We start from the raw sequence: 20,839 nt of genomic DNA on the forward strand, positions 1-20,839 counted from the left end.
AACTTATAATCAACAAAATGTCGAAACACCAACAAGACTTACATTTCCACCTTACATAATATTTAAATTTCACATTCTCATCTTTAGATGTACAATTATTTAAACACTTTTTATGGACTTTAAAACACTAATCTTATAGAACATATTTCCCAGTAAGCTCCTTTTTAAACAGTTTTTTGAGCTGGTTAAAAAGGAGCTTATTGGGAAAAATGTTCTATGCAGGCCTCTGTGCAAGACAAATGGGTTTGATTTAGGTACAGAAATATATTAATTAATCAATCAAATCCTACAGAAATATTCAGATTCAGAAAATTAAAACGAATTTAGTCGAGTTCAGTTTATGATGGCAACAGGTAAAGAAAAGTTTTCTATCTGACGTAGCAGGTTACATTAAGTCACTGACTGTCCTATTCTGAGGCATTGACATGTTCACTGGTGATCCAGGAAACTCCAGGTAATCCATGGAGTTTTATTTTCTTTTGAGAAATCCTGAGGATCATTCGATAAAAAAAAACTGTAATAAAAATATTTTTGGGTCATTTTTAAGTCAAATTGTTTGATATTAAAGAGTTTGTCTTGACTTATTAACATTAGTTTAACATTGGATTTGAAGGATAAATGAATGTAATCCTGAAAACCATCAGTGGTGATGCTGGTTGGCGAATTCTATTAGCACAGCGGGTGGAAGAAAATATTAGATGCAGCAACATATGAGGGCATTTCTGGAAAAGAATTTGTTGAGCTCAAGGCGCTGACATCAGCACGCTGCATGACCCTGAGACAAGACGTCAGCACGGCAGGAACACCTTCAGAGTGGGAGGCCGCTCGCCGTCTGCAACCAATGACCCACCAGGAGAAACACAACAAAACCGCCAACTGAACCAGAGTTCATGACAGGCACATACACAAACATACGGCTGAGATTTCTGATTAAAAAAGATGGTAAATAAAGTTCTGTTTTCTTTTTTCCTGTTTTCTTCTTCTGTGGTACACATGCTGATTTATTATCTCTCTTCCTCTGTCAGTATCGCAGCTAATATGCTGTATCATATTTTGGTGAATATTCACGCAGTTTGACGGGGATGCGCACATTAGATGACGCCGTATCTGATGACAGTGTCGTAAGCAGCGACTGTTTGTGTTAGCGCTCCTCACCAGACCATCTGCTGACTGGCAGAAACAGAAAGCAAAAACCAGGGAGAAAAAACAGAATGCAAAAACAAAGAGGAAAAAGAACTGGACCGGGTCCAGCAGACAGAAATAAACTGGCCAGGCTGCCCTACGTTCACTTCAGAAGCTAATTAAAAAGGCCTTATTAGGCTTTTACTGCAATGTACCAACAAAAGAACATGTCATATAATTTTTATTTGTACTTATTATTATTTTTAGAAGCCAGTTTTAGGTAGTTTTCCAATCATTTGTGCATGTGGAATGTATAATGAGCTTTGTGGGCAAGACCATAAAAAATATGGAAAAGAAGAAGTTGTGAACAGCAAACCCCCCCCTACATATCTCACTGTCAATATGTTTCTATCATTTCATTATCATTTTTCATTTAAATCAAAATCCACAAAAAATGTTAGACGCAACTCAGTGAACAACTTTTCCAAGCTTCCTTGTTTCCTTCAAATCGAGCCCAAAATATTGAGCAATCTGGAGGCCTTTTTTAACAAGAAAACCCATTTGAGGTTTTGGATCTATGACCCAGTTTTTGTTTAATTAGAATGGCTTGCGCTTAGTTTGTAAGTGGATAAAACACAAATCACAAAATTTTGGATCTATATGTTTTTAAAGATAAAATTATTTTGGCCCTCTTGACAAAAGGTTTGGACATCCCTGTTAGAGTTAGAACAATTTTTGGAAATTGTTCAAACACATCTTGTTTTTCCTGTCTTTTAATGATATTTGCTAAATGACAAAATAATAAGACCTAGCTTTAGTTATAGTTTATATTACTTTCTTCATTTATTTTGATTTATCTTTTTTTCCAATATAACGAAGGTCACGATGACCAAATACTTTATTGTAGTTTCATTAGAGTCTTGGCTCCCATGTGGAAGTCCAGATTTTAGTCTGCCTTTTAATATCATCTTTGGAGTGATGGCTTCTTCGCCTCTGAGTGGCCTTTCAGTCCATGTTCCCTACAAAAATAACTCTCTTACCCACTTCAGGAAAGTGTCTCCACAAAGTTTTATTTTTATTTTTATTATCAACTGCAAAGAAAAAAATTAAATGCAGTTTGTTTTTTTCACAGAACCTAAAAAATATTCTAATTGGTATTATTACTACTATTATAAATGGTAGTAGGGATGTCACCGTTATACTTCCACTACTATTGCGTCTACTAAGTTTGGTTATTTAGACCAATTAACCTTTGTATTTCACACTGCATTATCATTACTGTTGTTATTTATCTATATTTTTATTATTATTGCTTACTGTTATGTGTTTTGTAATTATTGTGCATCTCTATTTTCAAAGGTATTGTAAGCTTCATCACAGAATCTCCACGTAAATATTAAATTTTTTTGATCAACATACACTGTAATTCGGCACCCGTAGTATTAAGAAGCGTTTTGTGCTAAATACACTTAAGTAAATAAATTGAGTAAAATGTACGGTACATATATTTTTATATTATTAGAGTTCTCTGGAATATTTTTTCTTTCAGTGTCAGTGCATGCACTACACTATAGATATATTTACATGAATATCCACCTGCTTTATTTATCTATTTATTTGCCACCAAGATTCCTAATTAAACGAGTCAACCATTCACAACTACAGGAAGGAACTTCCGCAATTCCATGCCTCCTAAACGTGACCGACATCACACACGTGACAACATACCGACCAATGGGGTTGTCCGCCTCGGAAACAGGTCTGAGTTCACGTTTGGTGCTGCCTTTTAGTGACATGGGAATTATTAGATGTTTTAAATGAGGCGCAGATATTAATGCTCAATAAACAAAAAAACAGACGGTCAGATGGACAGACAAAAAAGATTTTGCTCAATTAGTATTCATGATAGTGTTTCTTCATATTTGTTCTGAAAATAACAGCTTTAACCGACATAATAATGACATGTTTTACAAAGTTGCTTAGCATATAAAAGCTAAAGTATGTACACAAACTTAATTATTCAATATTAAATGAATAAGATTTCATATTTGTTCTTATTTTCTATAGCTTATTCTTAAACATGGTGTGTTGAGTGGACAGGATTAGAAAAAACGTTTGTTTACGTGAAAACCCTTGGACAGTGAATGCAACATAAAGCCGGCGTATATATTGCTCCGAACATGCGCAGTAGCTTCATCTGTTATGAAACACGTTACAGTAGTAGGGCACTGGAGGAGCACCGAGGGATTCTCAGGCAGAGGCTGCTGGCACGTACCTGATACCCATCGCTGATCCGTACTCCTCCAGGACCGAAGAAATGCTTCTTTCTCTGGGCTTGACATAAACATCACTCCCGGTAAGCCAGCACAAGCTTTATTCGCGCCTTGTGTGTTTCATTTCAATCTAAAGTGGTAGAAACAGCGCCGCGCAGGTTACATAAACTCCGCTCCGGTGACCCCGTTTTGGTATTTCCTATCAGAGAAGTAAACTTCCTCCTGCTTAAATTTACATCTGTCTTCAACTACTTGAGGCCAAAATGAGAAATTAAGAATTTGTATATGCTTAACATTATATAAATATACATTTTTGAGTTCATATGAGGTGTTGTGCAGCATTTCAGGCCCCATTCAGACAGACGCCGTGACCTAATTTCCATCTGGAGAAGTCGCGGTCGCTGACCTAATACTTTAGAAAGAAAGCGTCTGTTTTTATGAACAGATCTCAGCTTTTTGACTTTTATAGGATTTATCAGAAGATAATAACCATTTAAATTAATTCTAACCAAACTAATATACTTTATAGGGTATTAATGCAATACCTTTTGATATAAATAATCCCTAATATATATTGCAAAATTAGATTTTCAATTATTATTGAATAGATAATGAAATGTGAATATTTTTAAAAATTGCTTACCCAGCACCTTTTTATCAGCGTCCTGTTTCCAGTATAAAAAACAGTAAATAGTTATGCATAAACAAAATGTTTCTTTTTTTAATAACTTTGATAATAGTGTTGTTTCACTTATTAATTTGCAGGATATTTGCAGTCATTCTTGTGTTAATATTATCTGTTAAGGTTTATTAAATTTAGTTAAGTGTTTGCTGTTAAGGTGCTCCATTGTCTTATTTTAAATTGTAACATAATTGATTAAATTGCACATATTTCATTGAATCTGTATTCATCTAAACTGTATTGGAGTAATATGGATTGAAAAGAACAAAGTTGCATTTAATTAGATTTGAATCTGAATCTAATTGTGTTGCACTGAAATAAATTGGATGAAATTGGATGTGAACTGGTTATATTACATTGAATTGTGTCCAAAATAAATCTGATTGGATATATTTTGAGTGTGAAACTATGATTTATTATTGGATTTTGGCCGCATTAGACTGATTTGGAATAAGTTGGATTGATAAATTAGATCTGTATATGAATGTGTCTGTGTTGTATTGAATTCAATGGAGTTGGTGTGAGGAGAACAAGTTGATTTAAAGTGAATTTAATTTAATTCCCATCCATTTTATGGCTGCTTTCTCTCATGAAGTGTCTTGGGATTTCTTATTTTTGTCAGAAATGTGGATAATTTGGAGCGAATTGAGTTGATGCCGTTAGGATTCCTGTGAAATCCAGCCACCTGTTGCCACCGCCTGGCTTTGTGGATCCTCACAGAACACTCTTTAATACTCATCCTCCATGTTTTCCTCTTGTAACATACCAACGCATCAATCCTCCATCACTTACTCACTGGAAATGACTGAATGTGTGATAGAAGGAAAGCTTAAAACATGCTTATGAGTTATGATTGTTGGTGTATGAATAATAAATGAAAAGGTGAGCCCATGGTTTCATTAGTGACAAACCATGAAGCAAGATGTCAGTTTTTACATAGAAAAAGATAATGAATTAATTATTGGATTAAACGCATTAAGCATAGAGTGTGTGAATTAGTTTAAACACCAAATACACCTTAACGTGCTTTAAAACGTATCTTAGCACACAAGCTAACATGTATGGTTTTCCATATCTGCTCGGGTTACAACCAATCAGGGACAAGAAAAATTAATGAGGCTCCTGGTGATTGGTCACCTAATTTAGACACAGGACAAACAACCATGCAGCCTTAAAGACAATTTAGAATATTTTATTACCCAAAGTCATGTTGTAGGAAGCTGGAGCGCCCAGAGAAAACACATTCATGCATCCTGGAGAACATCTACACTCTACGCAGGCTGAGATTTGAACCCACAACTTTTTTGTTCAGCTTAAAAATGGTTCCCATTGTGAAAAAAATAAACAGTCAGTAAATAACTAAACTATATTTATTTTTAAAAAATGACATCATAATGTGTTAATAGCTTAAAATGGTGTTATTTTTGCAACCATAACATGAGAATCTAGTTCTGTAGATCCATTTAACGCAGCAGTTCTCTTTGGCTCCTGCTAGAGCAAAAAGAACACCCACATCTCAAAGAACGATGAGCATATGGTTCTTCTTCCAGCTGGCCAGGGAGTGATTTTCCGATTCTTCCATTCAGAAAACAAGCCGTGAAAGAGGCTGCAGGCCAAGCGGCAGCTTGCTCTGCAGCGGATGAGCCTCTTCTAATTAGCAGCCGTTCGCTCTGCTCGTCTTCCTTCAGCCGTTCAGTTCAGCTTCCTGTTTCCACACTGGAGTCTCAGGCGCCGGACCCTTTGGTCAAACGGGAAAAATAAACTGTGCTCAGAGATGCATTGAAAAAAAGACGGAGGTGACCCATCTTTGTGTTTGTATCAAAGCCAGCTGAGTGAATAAACGGCTTTCCTACGCCTGCCGTCCTCCGCCAACAGAATGACTCAAATTTTAGGGGAACATTTTGGATCTGCAGCCAAGCTAGAGTTCTTATTTTAGTATCTTACTTTGTACCTAAGCCTGTCATAATAATTTTGCTGGATGATAAATTGCCAGACGTTATTGTGATAACAATAATGTCGTTTTGAGATCATTTTCAAGTAATATACAGGGAATAATTTCAGATAAATTCCCAACCAATCAGAAGGAGAATTGATGATGGGATGAGGTTTTCTGCGGTTCCTGCAGAACTTCAACATGTCCTGGACGTTTTCTGGGACAGAGGCGACTTCTTTTCTGTCCTGCTCGTCTTTGGCTTTGTGTGCAGCTGCAGCTCTCACACAACCACCTTATGAACCAGAAAACTGATGTTTATGCTGCAGTTTGGACGCAGAATAATGAGACCTGGTTAAAAGCTGCATTCAAATCCAGATTGTTTGCCCTGAAAGCACTTAGCTCCTGATGTTTGATTATTTACTATTTTCTATTCGTCCTTTTGCAGAATACGATGGCCCCAAATTCCATCCACTGGTTCCGTAAGGGACTGCGCCTCCACGACAATCCGGCACTCCGGGAGGCGGTGCGGGGGGCTGGCACCGTGCGCTGCGTTTACTTCCTGGACCCGTGGTTCGCAGGCTCGTCTAACGTCGGGGTCAACAGGTGGAGGTAAGACGATTTGTCTGAGTTTGGCTCCGAACTATTCACTCCGTAGCTCCTCACTGTGGAATCAAGGAACGATTAACAAGTTTCACTCACTGCTAATATTTTTATTTGTGCTTTTAAATGTTAAGTTAAGAAACGGAAGTGAAGCACCATTAACTCTGGATGTGTTCTGTTGGAAAATATGTGTGAATTTCTAAAATGTAGTCTAAAATGTATTATTCTCAGAAGTATCATTTCTTCATATTTAGCTCCCAAGGAAAACGGATCAAGTTTTCCTTCCATTACTAACATGATTGGTGTAAATGAGGAAATCGGTCTAGTTAAATCAAAGTTCAGGCAGTTAGGAAAGTTAGAATCAATAATTTCAGTTTTGTTTTGTACAGTCAAGAGAAACGACCGTCCCTCTTGACTCTTTGGAATCACCTGGTTGATCCAGAAATATCTCACCAGTGAGACTTTTCTTCAGAAGTGTTAATAATTTCTTCAGCATTATTAACACTTTCTAAGTTTTATTGTTTTGGTTCATTAAACAAAGATAGTAGCTTCACTCAGTCTCATGTATTATTATTGTTGTTATTGCTTCTTTTAGCTGGAACCTGAGCTAAACTTTGAGATGATTTTTGCTCTGACTGGGTGTAAAAACAAGAACTGATCATTTAATCTGGGAATCATGAACAGGAGGACTTTCCTCCAGGCAGCTGCAGTTCTGCAACCTGCAGCATGATGTCAGCATTTCTCTGCTTTTAAAGCTTCATTTCACTTCTTTCCAGAGATCTGAAACAAACCTGTAAAGTTTAATTTTTGCCTAAATTACTGAAATTAATATTTTAGATCTGTACTTGCTTTTAGTGCTTTAGGTATGGTGGATTTTTTAAGGCGCTAAAGAATATATAAGCATGTTTTCAGAACACAGATTTTTCTAGTTTCATTCAGTTTTTATTTGCAAAAATTGCAAAATAATAATCAAAGTTAAGAGTTGTGAGCTGGAGGAGAGCACTCAGTGGTTCCACAGCCACAAGGTGCCCTTTGGTTTAAATCTGCTTTCCCATAATCCCCCTGGTGCAGGTCAGTCTGCAAGCAGACATGAGGCTCAGTGTCTGCCTGAGGAGAGCGCCTCTACCTTTCAGGGTCGAAGGGAACCCATCTAGGTCCAGTTGTCTGAAACTTAAAGCTGCGTCTCTTTGGGCTGAGTTTGGGGAAGCGTGTTGGTGCTGAGGTGGTGGTCACTGGCCTGCTTTGGTTTGTTTCCCTCCTCATGTCTGTTTTTAGCTCATTACAGAAGCAATCAATGCAGAGAGCTTTGGACTCGACGCTCGTCTGAGTCTAAAAATGCTCAAGTGCCGCCGGCAGTTCCTGCAGGAAACGCCGGATTTCAATACCACTTCAGATTCAAATGCATTTATTTTAGGTTTCAACTCCAGTAATTATAAAGAAATCAGCAGTTACGTTAAATATGACCTTACATTTTTATATTATTAGCAGCATAGCATGTTTATCCTCTTATGATGGCATAAGATCCAATATTATTATCTGGATCAGTCCCTATGTTGAAAAAACTCTAGATCAGGTATTAGTGACAGTGTTTCTGATCCATAAGGGCGGATCTATTCAGTCTAATTCCATACTTTTTATTATTTATTGTTTATTTTACATTATATTTATAGTAATTATTTGCACTTTCTGAACCATATCAAAGAAGGTTTGTTGCAGTTTATTTTGACATGTTTTTGCCAGTTTGTTATTCACCTTGATTACACTCACTGAGCAAATTAAAGTTGGGTTGTTTTTCCATGTTTAAGAGATTTTGTGTATTTAAGAGGGCTGTACTGGTGCAGTGGTGTCAAATACATTAGTATTTCAATATATTTGTTTAAACAAATTAGCATTTACAGCCAGGTCAGCTGTTTTTCTGTATCAGATCGGTATCGGCTGATTCTAAACCTGAGATATCGGTATCGGAAGTGGAAAAAGTGGATCAGTGCATCCCTAATTTTGTCCCAGTGGAGGCAGCAGAGAACAGATCTTTTCTGACACGTGTTTTAGACTCAGAGCAGCTTTAAAAGTAAGTACACCCTCTGAAACGTGCAGCTGCCCTCACACCTGGCAAACCGTCATCCAATTAGCGCTGGTGATTTTATTTCAATGCTCTTTAACTTTGTCTCCAGCTCGAGGGTTAAAGATGGGACCAGGTTTTATTTAGTCACTTTGTTTTGAATGAAAACATCTTTTTTTATGTCATCCGTATGAAATCAGGAGGAGGAGCCTTTCCTGATAACCCCACTGATACCTGCACATGCTTATCCAGCAGCTTCTCAAATGTTGCATTGTTCTGAAAAACAAAACTCGTGCACATAACAGGAAACTGATCTGCAGGGTCATAATAGACAAATGGAGGTTTTACCCTGTATTATCTCTCTGGTGATATATATTATTCTAACATAAGGACTATTAGTTCTATACCTGAAATGTAAATAATCAGAAGTTTTTCCCAATAAAAGGAGAAATGTAGGTGAAATTTTGAAGGTAATTTAGGCCAGTGTGTCAGCGCAGGAAGCGGTTATGTGATCATGACCTACTTGTGGCGAGATCTTCCTGTGTGGCCCGTTACCCAACCGGTATTGCTTGAGGTGGAGACGCAGATAAAAGCAGCTACGTCTCGGTGAGCTGCTTGTAATTAACGCTAACACAAAGAAAAACATGTCACCATTCATCATCAGCAGGAATACAGGGCTGCGCTCTTAGTTTAAAGAGCAACAGGTCGTCTTCGTCATTCAGGTTTCAGTTCATCCAGGGAGCCAGAATCAGAAGTTTAGATAAAATACCTTTATGTTTCTTTCCTTTACAAATTTATCCCCTTTTTTGTGTTATTTAAATTTTTCAGATAATTGTTTTGCTTATTAAAAAGAAAAATCTACCAAACCAGTTTGGTCTGTTGTGCCAAGCTTGTTTAGTCAAGTTTATTTGTATAACACATTTCAGCAATAAAGCAGGTCAAAGTGCTGTAGATCATAAAAACGTCATAAACTCACCAATTATGAAACTACCAATAAATATTGCATTGTATTGTTGGGTGGATCATTTCCACAGCAGTTGATATTGTACGGCCTCTAAAAAAACAAGGTTTTCTTTTTTATAATGAGGTTTTCTTTGCTTAAATCTCTTTACAATTATTGCAAATATATATATATTTTAGATTGTTTCTTATTTATTTGAAATATGACCCAAAACTGGGCTTTTCCCGACCCACTATAGGGCCTCGACCCTTACTTTCACAACCACTGAACTTCTTTCTACTTTTGCTAAATAAATGTTTTTTTCATGTCTTAATTTTAATGTTAACTATTTTAAAACAGGCTTTAGTCGTTTGCAACTTTCTGTAGTCAAAGTTGCTTTATGCTAAACTTTTCTTAGTTTCTGTTAGTTTAAATGTTTTTTTTGTTTGTTTTTTTTTATAAAAGATTTAAGTGATTATAGTTGAAATCACATGAACATGTTGTCAGAAAACCTGAAACCAAAACCTTCCAGTTACCGCTCAGTCACTGTTCAGTCGCTCCTCTGAAACACCCAGCAGGTGAGAGAGCTGATTAAAATCTGACTTTACCCTTCTCAGTGTGTGTGGGGGGGTGAATGAGGTTACTAGGCTAAAGGATTGTGTTATAGTGCAGCCGAAGCTCTGTGTGTGTGTGGGTGTGTGTGTGTGTGTGTGTCCCCGCTGCAATACATGTAGGCCATATCGTTTATATAAGGTGGAAACAAAACTGCACACACACATTAAAAACACAGAAAGGCCGTTAAACTGGGAAGCTTGCTTAAACGCTCCTGAGCGTCAGCATTAACCGCGTATGTTTATGCAGCCATGCAAATAGTCTTAGAAACCAGGTGCAGATGCATCCCTGTAATTCATGAATACATATCGGCTCACAAGAACTGATTTTTAAAAAGGAAAAATGCCTAGAATATTTTTTTTTGTAGAATGAGATCCGGCTTTGATATTATATATAGTCCTGATGCAAAGTAAGAAAAGTAAACACTCTTCTAAGGTTTCACAATGATATAAGAAGACATGACACATTCCACCATGTTTAGTTATTTTTTATCCATAATTCACTCAAAGTGCAGGTTAGGCCAAGTCCACAAATAGTTGGATATCTAATAAAACGGATAAATTTTAAGTGTTTGGCCTTTTATCAACACAAAAACTCTGTTTAATATCACAAAAAATTATTATTTATTTAAACTTCGACCAAAGTGGAGATTTGAGTAAACTATGTTTGCTTGTACATTGAATAGAGATTTAGCATCCTGTGCATTACAATCTGCAATAAATAATGCACCAATATATCCACATGCTTGCTTTGACATACTTTTGTTTTATTAACTGTATTTGCAGCTATTTAAAAGTAGCTATTAATGATAATAAATTTAATTTGATGTTTACAAAAATCTCAAAGTTCTACAATCAAAAGAATTAGTATAAACAGCAACAAATGTCCATAAAATACAGATTTAAACATTAAAAAATGAAAACAAGACGCATTCATTACAAGGAATTCATAAACATTGAGTGAGACAGGTTTTTAGACCTGTAGTTGAACCTATATATTTGTCTCTTCAATTTAGCTTTCTGCCTCCATGTTTAACTTCTAACAGGAAGCCATGGTTGCTTTGAAGCAATCTGATTGGCTGACAGGTTTCAGCTGTGCGCTACACTGCCCCCTATGGGTTTGGCATGATTAAAACACTGTTTATTTGTGCGAGTTTACGTTGATGAAAACTTTTCTGAAGCTGCTTCCTGTTCATTCAGTCCATCAGAAAGAGGAGAATCTGTAATGTTCTGCTTTTTGTACCGATTTGATTTACTTTGTTTCAAGCAGAGTAAAAATTAAAATAAAGGTTTTATTTTTAAGCAAAATTTTAAAATCGCTTCTTTTCTGTCTGGGTCAAAACTACTAACAAAATCCACTTTAATGGTTCTTATTTTGGGGAAATTAGACATTGTTAATAACTTTCATTATATACGCTTCCTCAGAGCCAAACCCAGTTACTGTCCTGAAGAGGTGAAGCCAGTTATGTTTAAATGCTAATGACTTAGCTAGTGCAGCTCATCAGGAGGGTCATGAAAGTAATTAATGTTTGACAGAAAATGACATGAAATCAAAAACTTTTGATCTGCTGAACACTCTTTGAATTTAAATGCAGTTTTTAATCATTTCCCTGCTCTCCTGTTTTTGTCCTGTTCTCCTGTTTCTATCTTTGTTTTTGATTGACCAATTGGGTTTGGTCTTCTAGAGGTATTCTTTATTTTATTTTATTTTTTTTCAGGAGTGTAGTACTTTGGGAAACTCAATTGGGTCGAGTGAGTCTCCAGAATGGAGTGAGAATTTATTTTGACTGCCAGGCTCTCCTGTTGTTGAACTCTTTCTTTCTTTCCTCATACATTCTGCAACTTGGAGTTGTTTGTCATAAAAACTGAACATGCAAATGATTGTTTTACTGTCGTCTTTTCCTCTGAAGCACATTGCTAGCTTCTTCCTTCAGCCTCTTGTTGTTTGCCTGTTTTTGGCACATTCAGCCACTGGTTTTAAACCTGGACTAAATACAGTATTACGCTCCATTTTTAACCTCTTGTGTTTAACGTTTAATTCGATTGTGTGCTTTTAAACTCAGACTTGTAAAACCCGAGTTATGTTTCATTTAAAATTATAGAATTTCTTGATCTGTTTCTGGCACTTTCAGAAAGATTAACTCGAGTTTATTTGTAATAGCACAGTTCAGCAGGAAGGCGGTTCAAGGTGCTTTACATAATAAAAACAGAAAATTATAAAGTTAAAAAGAAAACGCCATACAGTCAATAATTGAACAAACATATTTTGAAATCATACATATCAAATATGTTGATCAGTGTTTCATTTATAATGTTTCCAAACCAACTTTAACCAGCTGGGTTTTTAGTCTTGATTTAAAGGAACTCGGCGTTTACGACTGTTTTGCAGTTTTCTGGAAGTTTGTTCCAGATTTGTGGTGCATAGAATCTGAATGCTGCTTCTCATGATTGGTTCTGGGGATGCAGATCAGACCAGAACCGGAAGACCTGAGAGGTCTGGAAGGTTGATGCAACAGCAGCAGATCTTTAAAGTAGTGCAGTGATTTATGAACTCTTGTCATGTTCGGTATTGTAGTTCTTTGCGTGCTTGTTTGCTTTGGTGCAGCCATAAAACCATTTGCGTCATCGCTCTGAATCGACTGATGCAGACAGCGTGTATCCTGCCCTAAAAAGCAAAGGTTTCTAGGTTAGTGTCAGAGCAAGGTTTTACTTTTTCACAACACTGTTGGGTCTAAATTACCAAACCTAAAATGCTTGTACATGAATACATAATATGAGTTTTATTAGGGTAGATTCTCGACTTGAATGACCATTTTTGAAAGCTTTGTCTGCTGCCCTAAATGGTGAGCCGACAGCCTGGTCCTGGCTCATGAACAGGCTGGCACGTGCCTTATTGTGTGCACTACTTTGTCTCGCAGCTCTGTCTGTCTGCGTGAGGATTGGGAACAAACGGAGCTTTAGCTGAGAGCTGCGGCTGCTCAGGTTCAGTGATTAGGCCAGGAGTTGGACAGGAAGCAGCAGAAGTTAGCTGAACGCCATGCAGCTGCAGGTTCTGTTTGTAACGCAGGTCCGTCCAAACGGCTGGTGCTATTTTTTTGTTACTTTTATAAATTATTGTGATTTTTGTCCTTTAAAATACAAAAGTTTCCACTTAATCTTATATTAATTTTATATATTTAATAATTAATCATTTGATCAGTTATCAGTACTTGAGTAGACTTTTTACCAAATACATTTTTACTCTTACTTGAGTAATTTTTTGGGCGGCTACTTTTTACTTTTCCTACTTTCCTACTTCAAAGATATGTTGAAGTAGTGCTTCTTGTGAGTACAATGTATACTCTACCCACCTCTGTATATAAATATAGGACTAACTCAAGTGCAATAGCTGTAGAGATGGACAACCACTTAGACTCACCTGTAAAAATAAAATCATACCTAGTATTTCTTGTCTAGTTTTCAGTGTAACTATATTAGTACACTTAATAAAACAAAACTAACTAAAAAGCAACTTTTTTTAGAAAACAGAGTGGAACTAGTATTTCATCAATATTAAGGAATTGTTCACTTAAAACAAGCTCTTAAAAGTCAGTTTTGTTTTATTTCAAGTGAATAAACATATAGAAAGAAGATGAGAAATGCTTGGTAAGATTTTGTGTTTTTGCAGTTTTTAAGGTTCAGTTTTCCGTGATCTTTTTGACTCTACTTGCGTTTTGTGTTTAATTTAGTTTAAACTAGAGTAGATGTGGATCTACAGAGAAATGTGTTGGGGCCAGTCAGATTCCTGGAAACCTTCATCCTCTGTCCCACTGACCATGACCCCTGACCATGACCCCTGATCATGACCCCTGACGCCGTGCAGCGCTGCAGGATGGAAACAGCAGTGACGTGTTTTCACTGATATGACGCTCCTCTATTCTGAGCAGCAACGTTTACACAATGAAATGAGTTGGTAATCAGCTAAAATACTTCACTTTTAAAACTTTTTTACATCAGTTCAAATTCAGAAATACTTTAATTTCAAGTGTACTAACAAAATTACTTGGTAAGATTTGGTGTTTTTGCAATGTTGGTTTTAAGGTTTCTGATTGCAGTTACTTAAAAAACCTCATGAACAGTTCTCATTATTAATTTTATTGTTAGTTGTGAAGTTGGGACTTAAATGTTTCACACAGGTCTAGATCGTACTTCCTGTTGTTAATGAAATGTTTTTCCTCTCCAGATTTCTGCTCCAGTGTTTAGAAGATTTGGACGCAAGTCTCCGAAAACTCAACTCCCGCCTTTTTGTCATCCGGGGTCAACCAGCAAACGTTTTCCCGCGCCTCTTCAAGGTCGGCACACAGAGGCAAACGCTTCACTAACGCGAACACAAGGGTGTCCAAACGTTTTGTCACATGGGCCAAAATTGTTGAGTCAAAATTAGTTGCAGGTCAAAAAAATAAAAACTTTGACTTTAAACTATTTGCACCCAAATAAACTTTAAAAAGTTGATTTGGGTTCATCATTTTCAGACTTTTCAGTAAAAGTCTCTGAATAAACATGATTTCATCTTGATTTCAGCTCCGTTATAAAAAGACAAACATTAATGTTGCATTTTACATTTCATACTGTAAGAAAATTAGAAATTAAAACTCCATTTGCATCAATGGGCCAAATTTGGATCAGTCCAAGGGCCTTTTATGGCCCTCGGGCCGCACTTTGGACACCCCTGCTCTAACACATTTTTGCTTGTAAAACCCACAGTCTGTGTTCTGGTTTTGGTTCGACTAACACACACACGCACACACACAGAGAGAGTTTATTGACATGATTTTCTGTAATTTGTGACCTCTGCGGCTCAGGAGTGGAAGATTTCCCGGCTGACCTTTGAGTACGACTCAGAGCCGTTCGGGAAGGAGCGGGACGCCGCCATCAAGAAGCTGGCCATGGAGGCGGGGGTGGAGGTCATCGTCAAGATATCACACACACTCTACGACCTGGACAAGTGAGACCTCGCTCAGAAAATGAGTTTCTAATAAAACCTTTCAGGTTATTTATTTATCTGCAATAAAACATTAAAATCCTGAAGTGGCTTAATATCAAGTGTTCAAATTTAGTCATATTAAAAAAATAGGACATCTGATGACGGCCTGTAGTTTTATTTTTAGTTTTTACATATTCAGATTTAATATTGAGTTTAACAATAGTGGAAAATGTCAAACAATATAAACAAGCAAAATTAAAATACTGAAATTGTGGTGCAGAAATTCTCCATAAATATGAATAAATGCACGTATTTTAATCCTATTTAAAATGGGATTAAAATATTTTGAGTGATCTCAAATATCATTAAAATATTTCTAAGAAAAGCCCAAATCTCTTTAGATTTTGAAATGAGCTGTTCTACTGGTACCCGTGAATCAGTTTGTGTGAAAAATGTGAAATAATCTCTTAAATAAACTTAGTTTGAACCAGATCTTTGCTTTGCAACATGGAAAAAAATCAAAATCATCCTGAAAAAAATCCAAGAAGAACCAGATAAAAACGGGAAATCATCGGCCTAGTCAAATCCCAGATGTTGATCTCAATGGTAGAACTTGAAACATTCTGAACGGGCAAGAAACCCCTCAGATATCTCCCATCTGACAGTGAGGAGTCAGGAACACAATCCTGTTGATTTCTTTTGCTTAATGGATTAAAAAAAATGTTTATTTTTGTTTTTTAAATGCAATAAAATCACTGGTATTTTTGAATAAATAAAGTTGAATACGTGAACAGAACTTTTTAAAGCAGGTTTTATAACTTCTGTGCCATAACCAGCAGGTAAATCAGTGTGTTTTTCCTCATTTCTCCGTCTGAAGGATCATCGAGCTGAACGGCGGACAGCCTCCTCTCACCTACAAGCGTTTCCAGACGCTGATAAGCCGGCTGGATCCGCCCGAGAAGCCGGTGGAGACGCTGTCGGACGCGCTGATGGGCGGCTGCGTCACGCCCGTCTCTGAGGACCACGGGGAAAAGTACGGCGTCCCGTCGCTGGAGGAGCTGGGTGAGGAAACAAACGATCGATTTATAACTTTCTCCTCATTAATTTTTAATTCCATAAAAGGAATCACATTTATTTACTGACTTCTACAGAGAAATATTCCAGGAAACCCAAATCTGCTTTTATTGATGAAGTTTTGCTTGAAACGGAAAGCAGTTTTAAAGAGAGAGTGACCCAAATCTGGTTCTTACTGCTGAGAATCAACAGAATGTTTTTATTTTTTCATCTGAGCCCAAAAGAATTTGTAAAAGTAATTTCTTTCTTTTAATAACATTTTTAAAAACTATTTTAGCTCTGGATCTACATTGATTTTGCTTCATTTTGTTACTTGTTTAATTAGAATTATTAATTATTGTTGAGCAGTAGAAAGTGTAATTTTGTTGTAGTTTCAGACATTTTGATGATTTTGGCCAAAAGGTTTGAACACTGCTGGTTCTCTAGTGTTCTGTATATTTATTTAGTAAACATTTAAAAGGACAAATTGGATGCAACAACAACAAAACGTCTCTCCTTAATAAAAGCATTAAGCGCCTTCAGTCCTGTTTCTCTATTTAAAGTCTTTTCCTATTGGATTATTTAGGCTCAGCTGCTTAGAGGAACCTTCCAGATGCCTGCTTTCCATTCACAGACCTTCAGTTCATTCATATATTTAGCCGACCTGCAGCCATCTGCAGTTTACACCTGCTCAACCCGACTCTTTAACTGATCCACCAGCCACTTAAGCTTTAGCTGGACGATGTCTCTGTGCAGGTTTTAACCTCACAGGCTGTGATTTATCCCTGAAATGAACCAGAGGCCACGTTTAGCCTGCTTATCCCGACTCCGTCCAGACGTTAAGTTTTCCGTTCAGAGTTCCAGGATCTGTCCCATCCCAGATCCTGGCACCATCTGCTGGCTGCAGCTGCACTGCGTGGGAAACGGCGCCATCTGCTGCTCAGAACCGTTTGCGCTTTATTTCTAACTCAGAATGTAGCTCAAAACTCTCACAGTTTGTTCTGTCGATGATTCACCGGCATTTAGGAGTGTAATGTTGCAGCAATAAATGACCAAGCCTTGCTGCGCCCGGATGCTTTAACAGAAAGAAGACACTTTATGTCCGTTTTTTATTCATTGTGACGTAGTTCAGTGTTTTGTACAGAATTTGTCCATCAATTTCAATGAAAGTTAGAAAAATAGGAATTTTATTATGGAAAAATGTTTGTGTTCTCACCTGGACTTTATTAAAAATCAGATTTTTCCTCAATATAAGGTACAGTTTTAGGTTTTTGTCCAACTCTTTAATCATTTTGGTTTAACGTTTTGGTCTCCACACATCCTGAGATCAGGGAGTAAAACTAATTTTGTTTAATAATGGATCCAGTTTAAATGTCAAACCACTCACAAAATAAAGTCTTCAAAAAGCACAACTGTCATTTAAATGATCAGTTGTGTTTAATTTAATGTAATTTTGTTTATTTAACAAAACTAAATTCTTTTTTCTGATATTTGAATGCTGGATGTTCTGATTAAGGTGATTTAAATGAATATTTTTCAGGTTTCGACACTGAGGGCCTCCCTTCAGCTGTGTGGCCTGGAGGAGAGACTGAAGCTCTGACTAGGATAGAACGCCACCTGGAGAGAAAAGTCAGTATTACACCCTCATGTTAACATTACAGAACCTTTGTGATTACTTATCCCTCATTTATTTAGCTTAAATTTGAATCAAGACAACGTGACATCCTCACTCCAGTTGATGAAAATACTTAAATATATAAATTGGTTTCTGACAGTAAACTTTTCATCAAACAATCATTTCTACTACTTGTCTATTTCTGTATTGGTTTTGTCCTGTTTTTTTGTTTCTTTTGCATTTTTGTTTTGGTTTTTTTTTTTTCGACATTGTGAGGTGTTTTTTACTCATGAAAAGGTTAAACTTTTTTCTTTATTTCATAGACATAATAATCTATCAGGCATATTCAATGGTGTAAATTTCCACCCAAAAATGTGGGAGAAAAAAAACTAAGACATTTTTAGATTAATTTGAAAAATTTTCTAGAATTTCTTTTGATATTAATCAAAATATTTCTGGGTTTTTTTTCTACTTTTTGAACTCAGAACTCATCTTGAAAGTTTTTGAGATTAATCTCAAAATTACTGAGAATGCACTCCTTTTTTCTGTCTACAATGGCCCTAACATTATTGTAGGAATAACCGTAACTTCTGCTTTATCTGCTAAGAAGTTAGATGTTTTCACGGATTTAATCAAACACTAAACAGAAATTTCTCAATTTTAGAAACAATCTTTTAAGAGATTTTGTCAGAAGTTGACCAAACCTGTCTGATCACATCTTTATTTCTGTTCATCTCGTCTCTCTGCCCAGGCGTGGGTGGCTAACTTCGAGCGTCCCCGGATGAACGCCAACTCGTTGCTGGCCAGCCCCACCGGCCTCAGCCCCTACCTGCGCTTCGGCTGCCTCTCCTGCCGCCTCTTCTACTTCAAACTCACCGACCTCTACCGCAAGGTTGGCCCCCAAACTCACAGCACGCTCCATAACGACCGATTTATCCTAAATACGTTGATAAACCGTTAAAATATTAACAAGCAGCTGTCAGCAGTCGATACGTTCGTCTTAAAATTAAATAATATTGAACATCTTGTCAAATTGATCAGTCCCTCCAGGGTTTCACAATTGTTTTTGTGATTCTTATGCATTCAGAATAACAAATTCTTTATTTGCATTGAGTTTTGTAATAATTGTTCTTAAGAACAGAATAGAACAGAACACAATTATCATTTATTGTCCCACAATGGGGAAATTTCTTTGCAACAGCAGCAAAGTGACAGGCAATAACAGCAAATATGCTCACAAAACGTTTATATACGTTATGTACAATATTTATAAAAACAGAATAAATAAAAACATTTTGTGTAGAAAGAGGAAAAATTATAATAAATGTGACATTTTGTTAGTGTGCTGGATGAATCACGGACTATAACTTTATTTTAATTAAGGATGAGCAGCAATAAGAAATACTGCCACCTGCAGGTGGGAGTTAGAATCACTTAAGCCCAATTTTTTTGACTATTTTGCAGAAAATTAGCAGTAAACTCACTCACAATGATGCATTAGTGCTAAAAACAAAAAGAAATTTCTTGATTTTGCGTGAATTTCTTCCTAGATTTTGTTTTTTTGGTGTGTTTTTAGCAACAAGAGCAGGATTTTTTCACTCTTGCTTTATTTTGCCAAGTTTATTGAACGGCCCTTGTGTGGATTTTAGTTAGAGCCACTGAATGTTTTTCATCCATGTTACTAATAAATCAAATTAAATTAAATTAGGGAAAATGTCCTTATTTTTTAATGTGTATTGCCATCGACAGCCTGAGCTAAGGAACAAATTTTAGGCAGTAATCAATGGCCACCCGAAATTGTTCTTAGCTGGTTTAAATGGACCCAAAATTAAGGTAAAACTGCAGGAAACAAAGTAGCATTAATAACCTGTTTTTTCCATCTCTGTGTTTAAACGGCTCCAGGTAAAAAAGAACAGCTCTCCTCCGCTCTCGCTGTACGGACAGCTACTGTGGCGCGAGTTCTTCTACACTGCAGCTACCAACAACCCGCGCTTCGACAAGATGGAGGGAAACCCCATCTGCGTCCGCATCCCGTGGGACAAGAACCCCGAGGCGCTTGCCAAGTGGGCCGAGGCCAAGACCGGTTTCCCCTGGATAGACGCCATCATGACTCAGCTGAGGCAGGAGGGCTGGATCCATCACCTGGCCCGGCACGCCGTGGCCTGCTTCCTCACCAGAGGAGACCTGTGGATCAGCTGGGAGGAAGGGATGAAGGTGAGGAATGCAAAATGCCCACTCCATTTTTACTGAACTATTTGGATCAAGAAGGAAGAACTTCAGCCCTTAAAATAAAAAATGTAGCAAACATTGACCTTAACTCCTGAAACCCAAGGTACCAGGAAAACAAAATCAATCCAAACATATGAAATACTATATGAATTTTGCATATCAGCATAACAGATAGAGGTGCACTGATTGCAGTTTACTGACCGATCGCCGATTGCAATCTTTAAAAAGCCTGATGTGCCGATTCCGATTTTAAAAGAGACCAATTTTTTTGTCTGAAATGTTGCTAAACATAGCAAGAAAGTTGCTGAGTTAGCAGAAGGGGGGGTTTAATAACTGCAGATGTGACCTGATGGGTCTGCAGGTCAGTCAGACCTCTCTAATGGCAAAGCAGAAAAGTTTAGCAGCTGATTTTTAGACATTTGCTGAGGTAGATAAGATACTTAAAACCCAAACTCTGCTATTCTTAAAACATAATAATCACCTAATGACATGAAAAACTCGTTGAACCAGAATAAATTTACTCCTGCCTTCACAGCATTTTTTGTCACTTAGATCTTTAATAATGTTTTCCACAAAAATTGAAACCATACAAAGATGTGAGAATGATCTATATTAAAACATCCATTTCTGTCGACCTTGCTACTGTTTACTTTTCATTTCCCTCATCAAAACTTCTACGCTTCATTGTTTTTGCATGAAATTAGTTTTTAGAAGTCAGTTTTTAGATTTTTAGAGTTTTTAGATTCTCTGGAGTTCTTC

General features: G+C 36.9%; 1 protein-coding gene across 3 annotated transcripts in view; it reads left to right on the forward strand.

The window, feature by feature from the left end:
- The first annotated feature begins 3,323 nt into the window (after positions 1-3,323).
- LOC116718343 (cryptochrome-1-like) overlaps positions 3,324-20,839 on the forward strand; it is a 36,754-nt gene continuing 19,238 nt past the window's right edge. For 2 of the 3 annotated variants that reach the window (XM_032560189.1, XM_032560199.1), the window contains exons 1-8: positions 3,324-3,478; positions 6,456-6,619; positions 14,443-14,551; positions 15,062-15,204; positions 16,061-16,245; positions 17,777-17,865; positions 18,603-18,743; positions 19,754-20,066. In XM_032560189.1, coding sequence (XP_032416080.1) covers positions 6,462-6,619; positions 14,443-14,551; positions 15,062-15,204; positions 16,061-16,245; positions 17,777-17,865; positions 18,603-18,743; positions 19,754-20,066 — 1,138 coding nt within the window. In that variant the 5' untranslated portion in view covers positions 3,324-3,478; positions 6,456-6,461. The remainder of the gene's footprint in view (positions 3,479-6,455; positions 6,620-14,442; positions 14,552-15,061; positions 15,205-16,060; positions 16,246-17,776; positions 17,866-18,602; positions 18,744-19,753; positions 20,067-20,839) is intronic. The other variant, XM_032560210.1, reaches the window with a different exon arrangement.

The sequence above is a fragment of the Xiphophorus hellerii genome, chromosome 1 (assembly GCF_003331165.1).
Source record: "Xiphophorus hellerii strain 12219 chromosome 1, Xiphophorus_hellerii-4.1, whole genome shotgun sequence".
Classification (NCBI taxonomy): domain Eukaryota; kingdom Metazoa; phylum Chordata; class Actinopteri; order Cyprinodontiformes; family Poeciliidae; genus Xiphophorus; species Xiphophorus hellerii.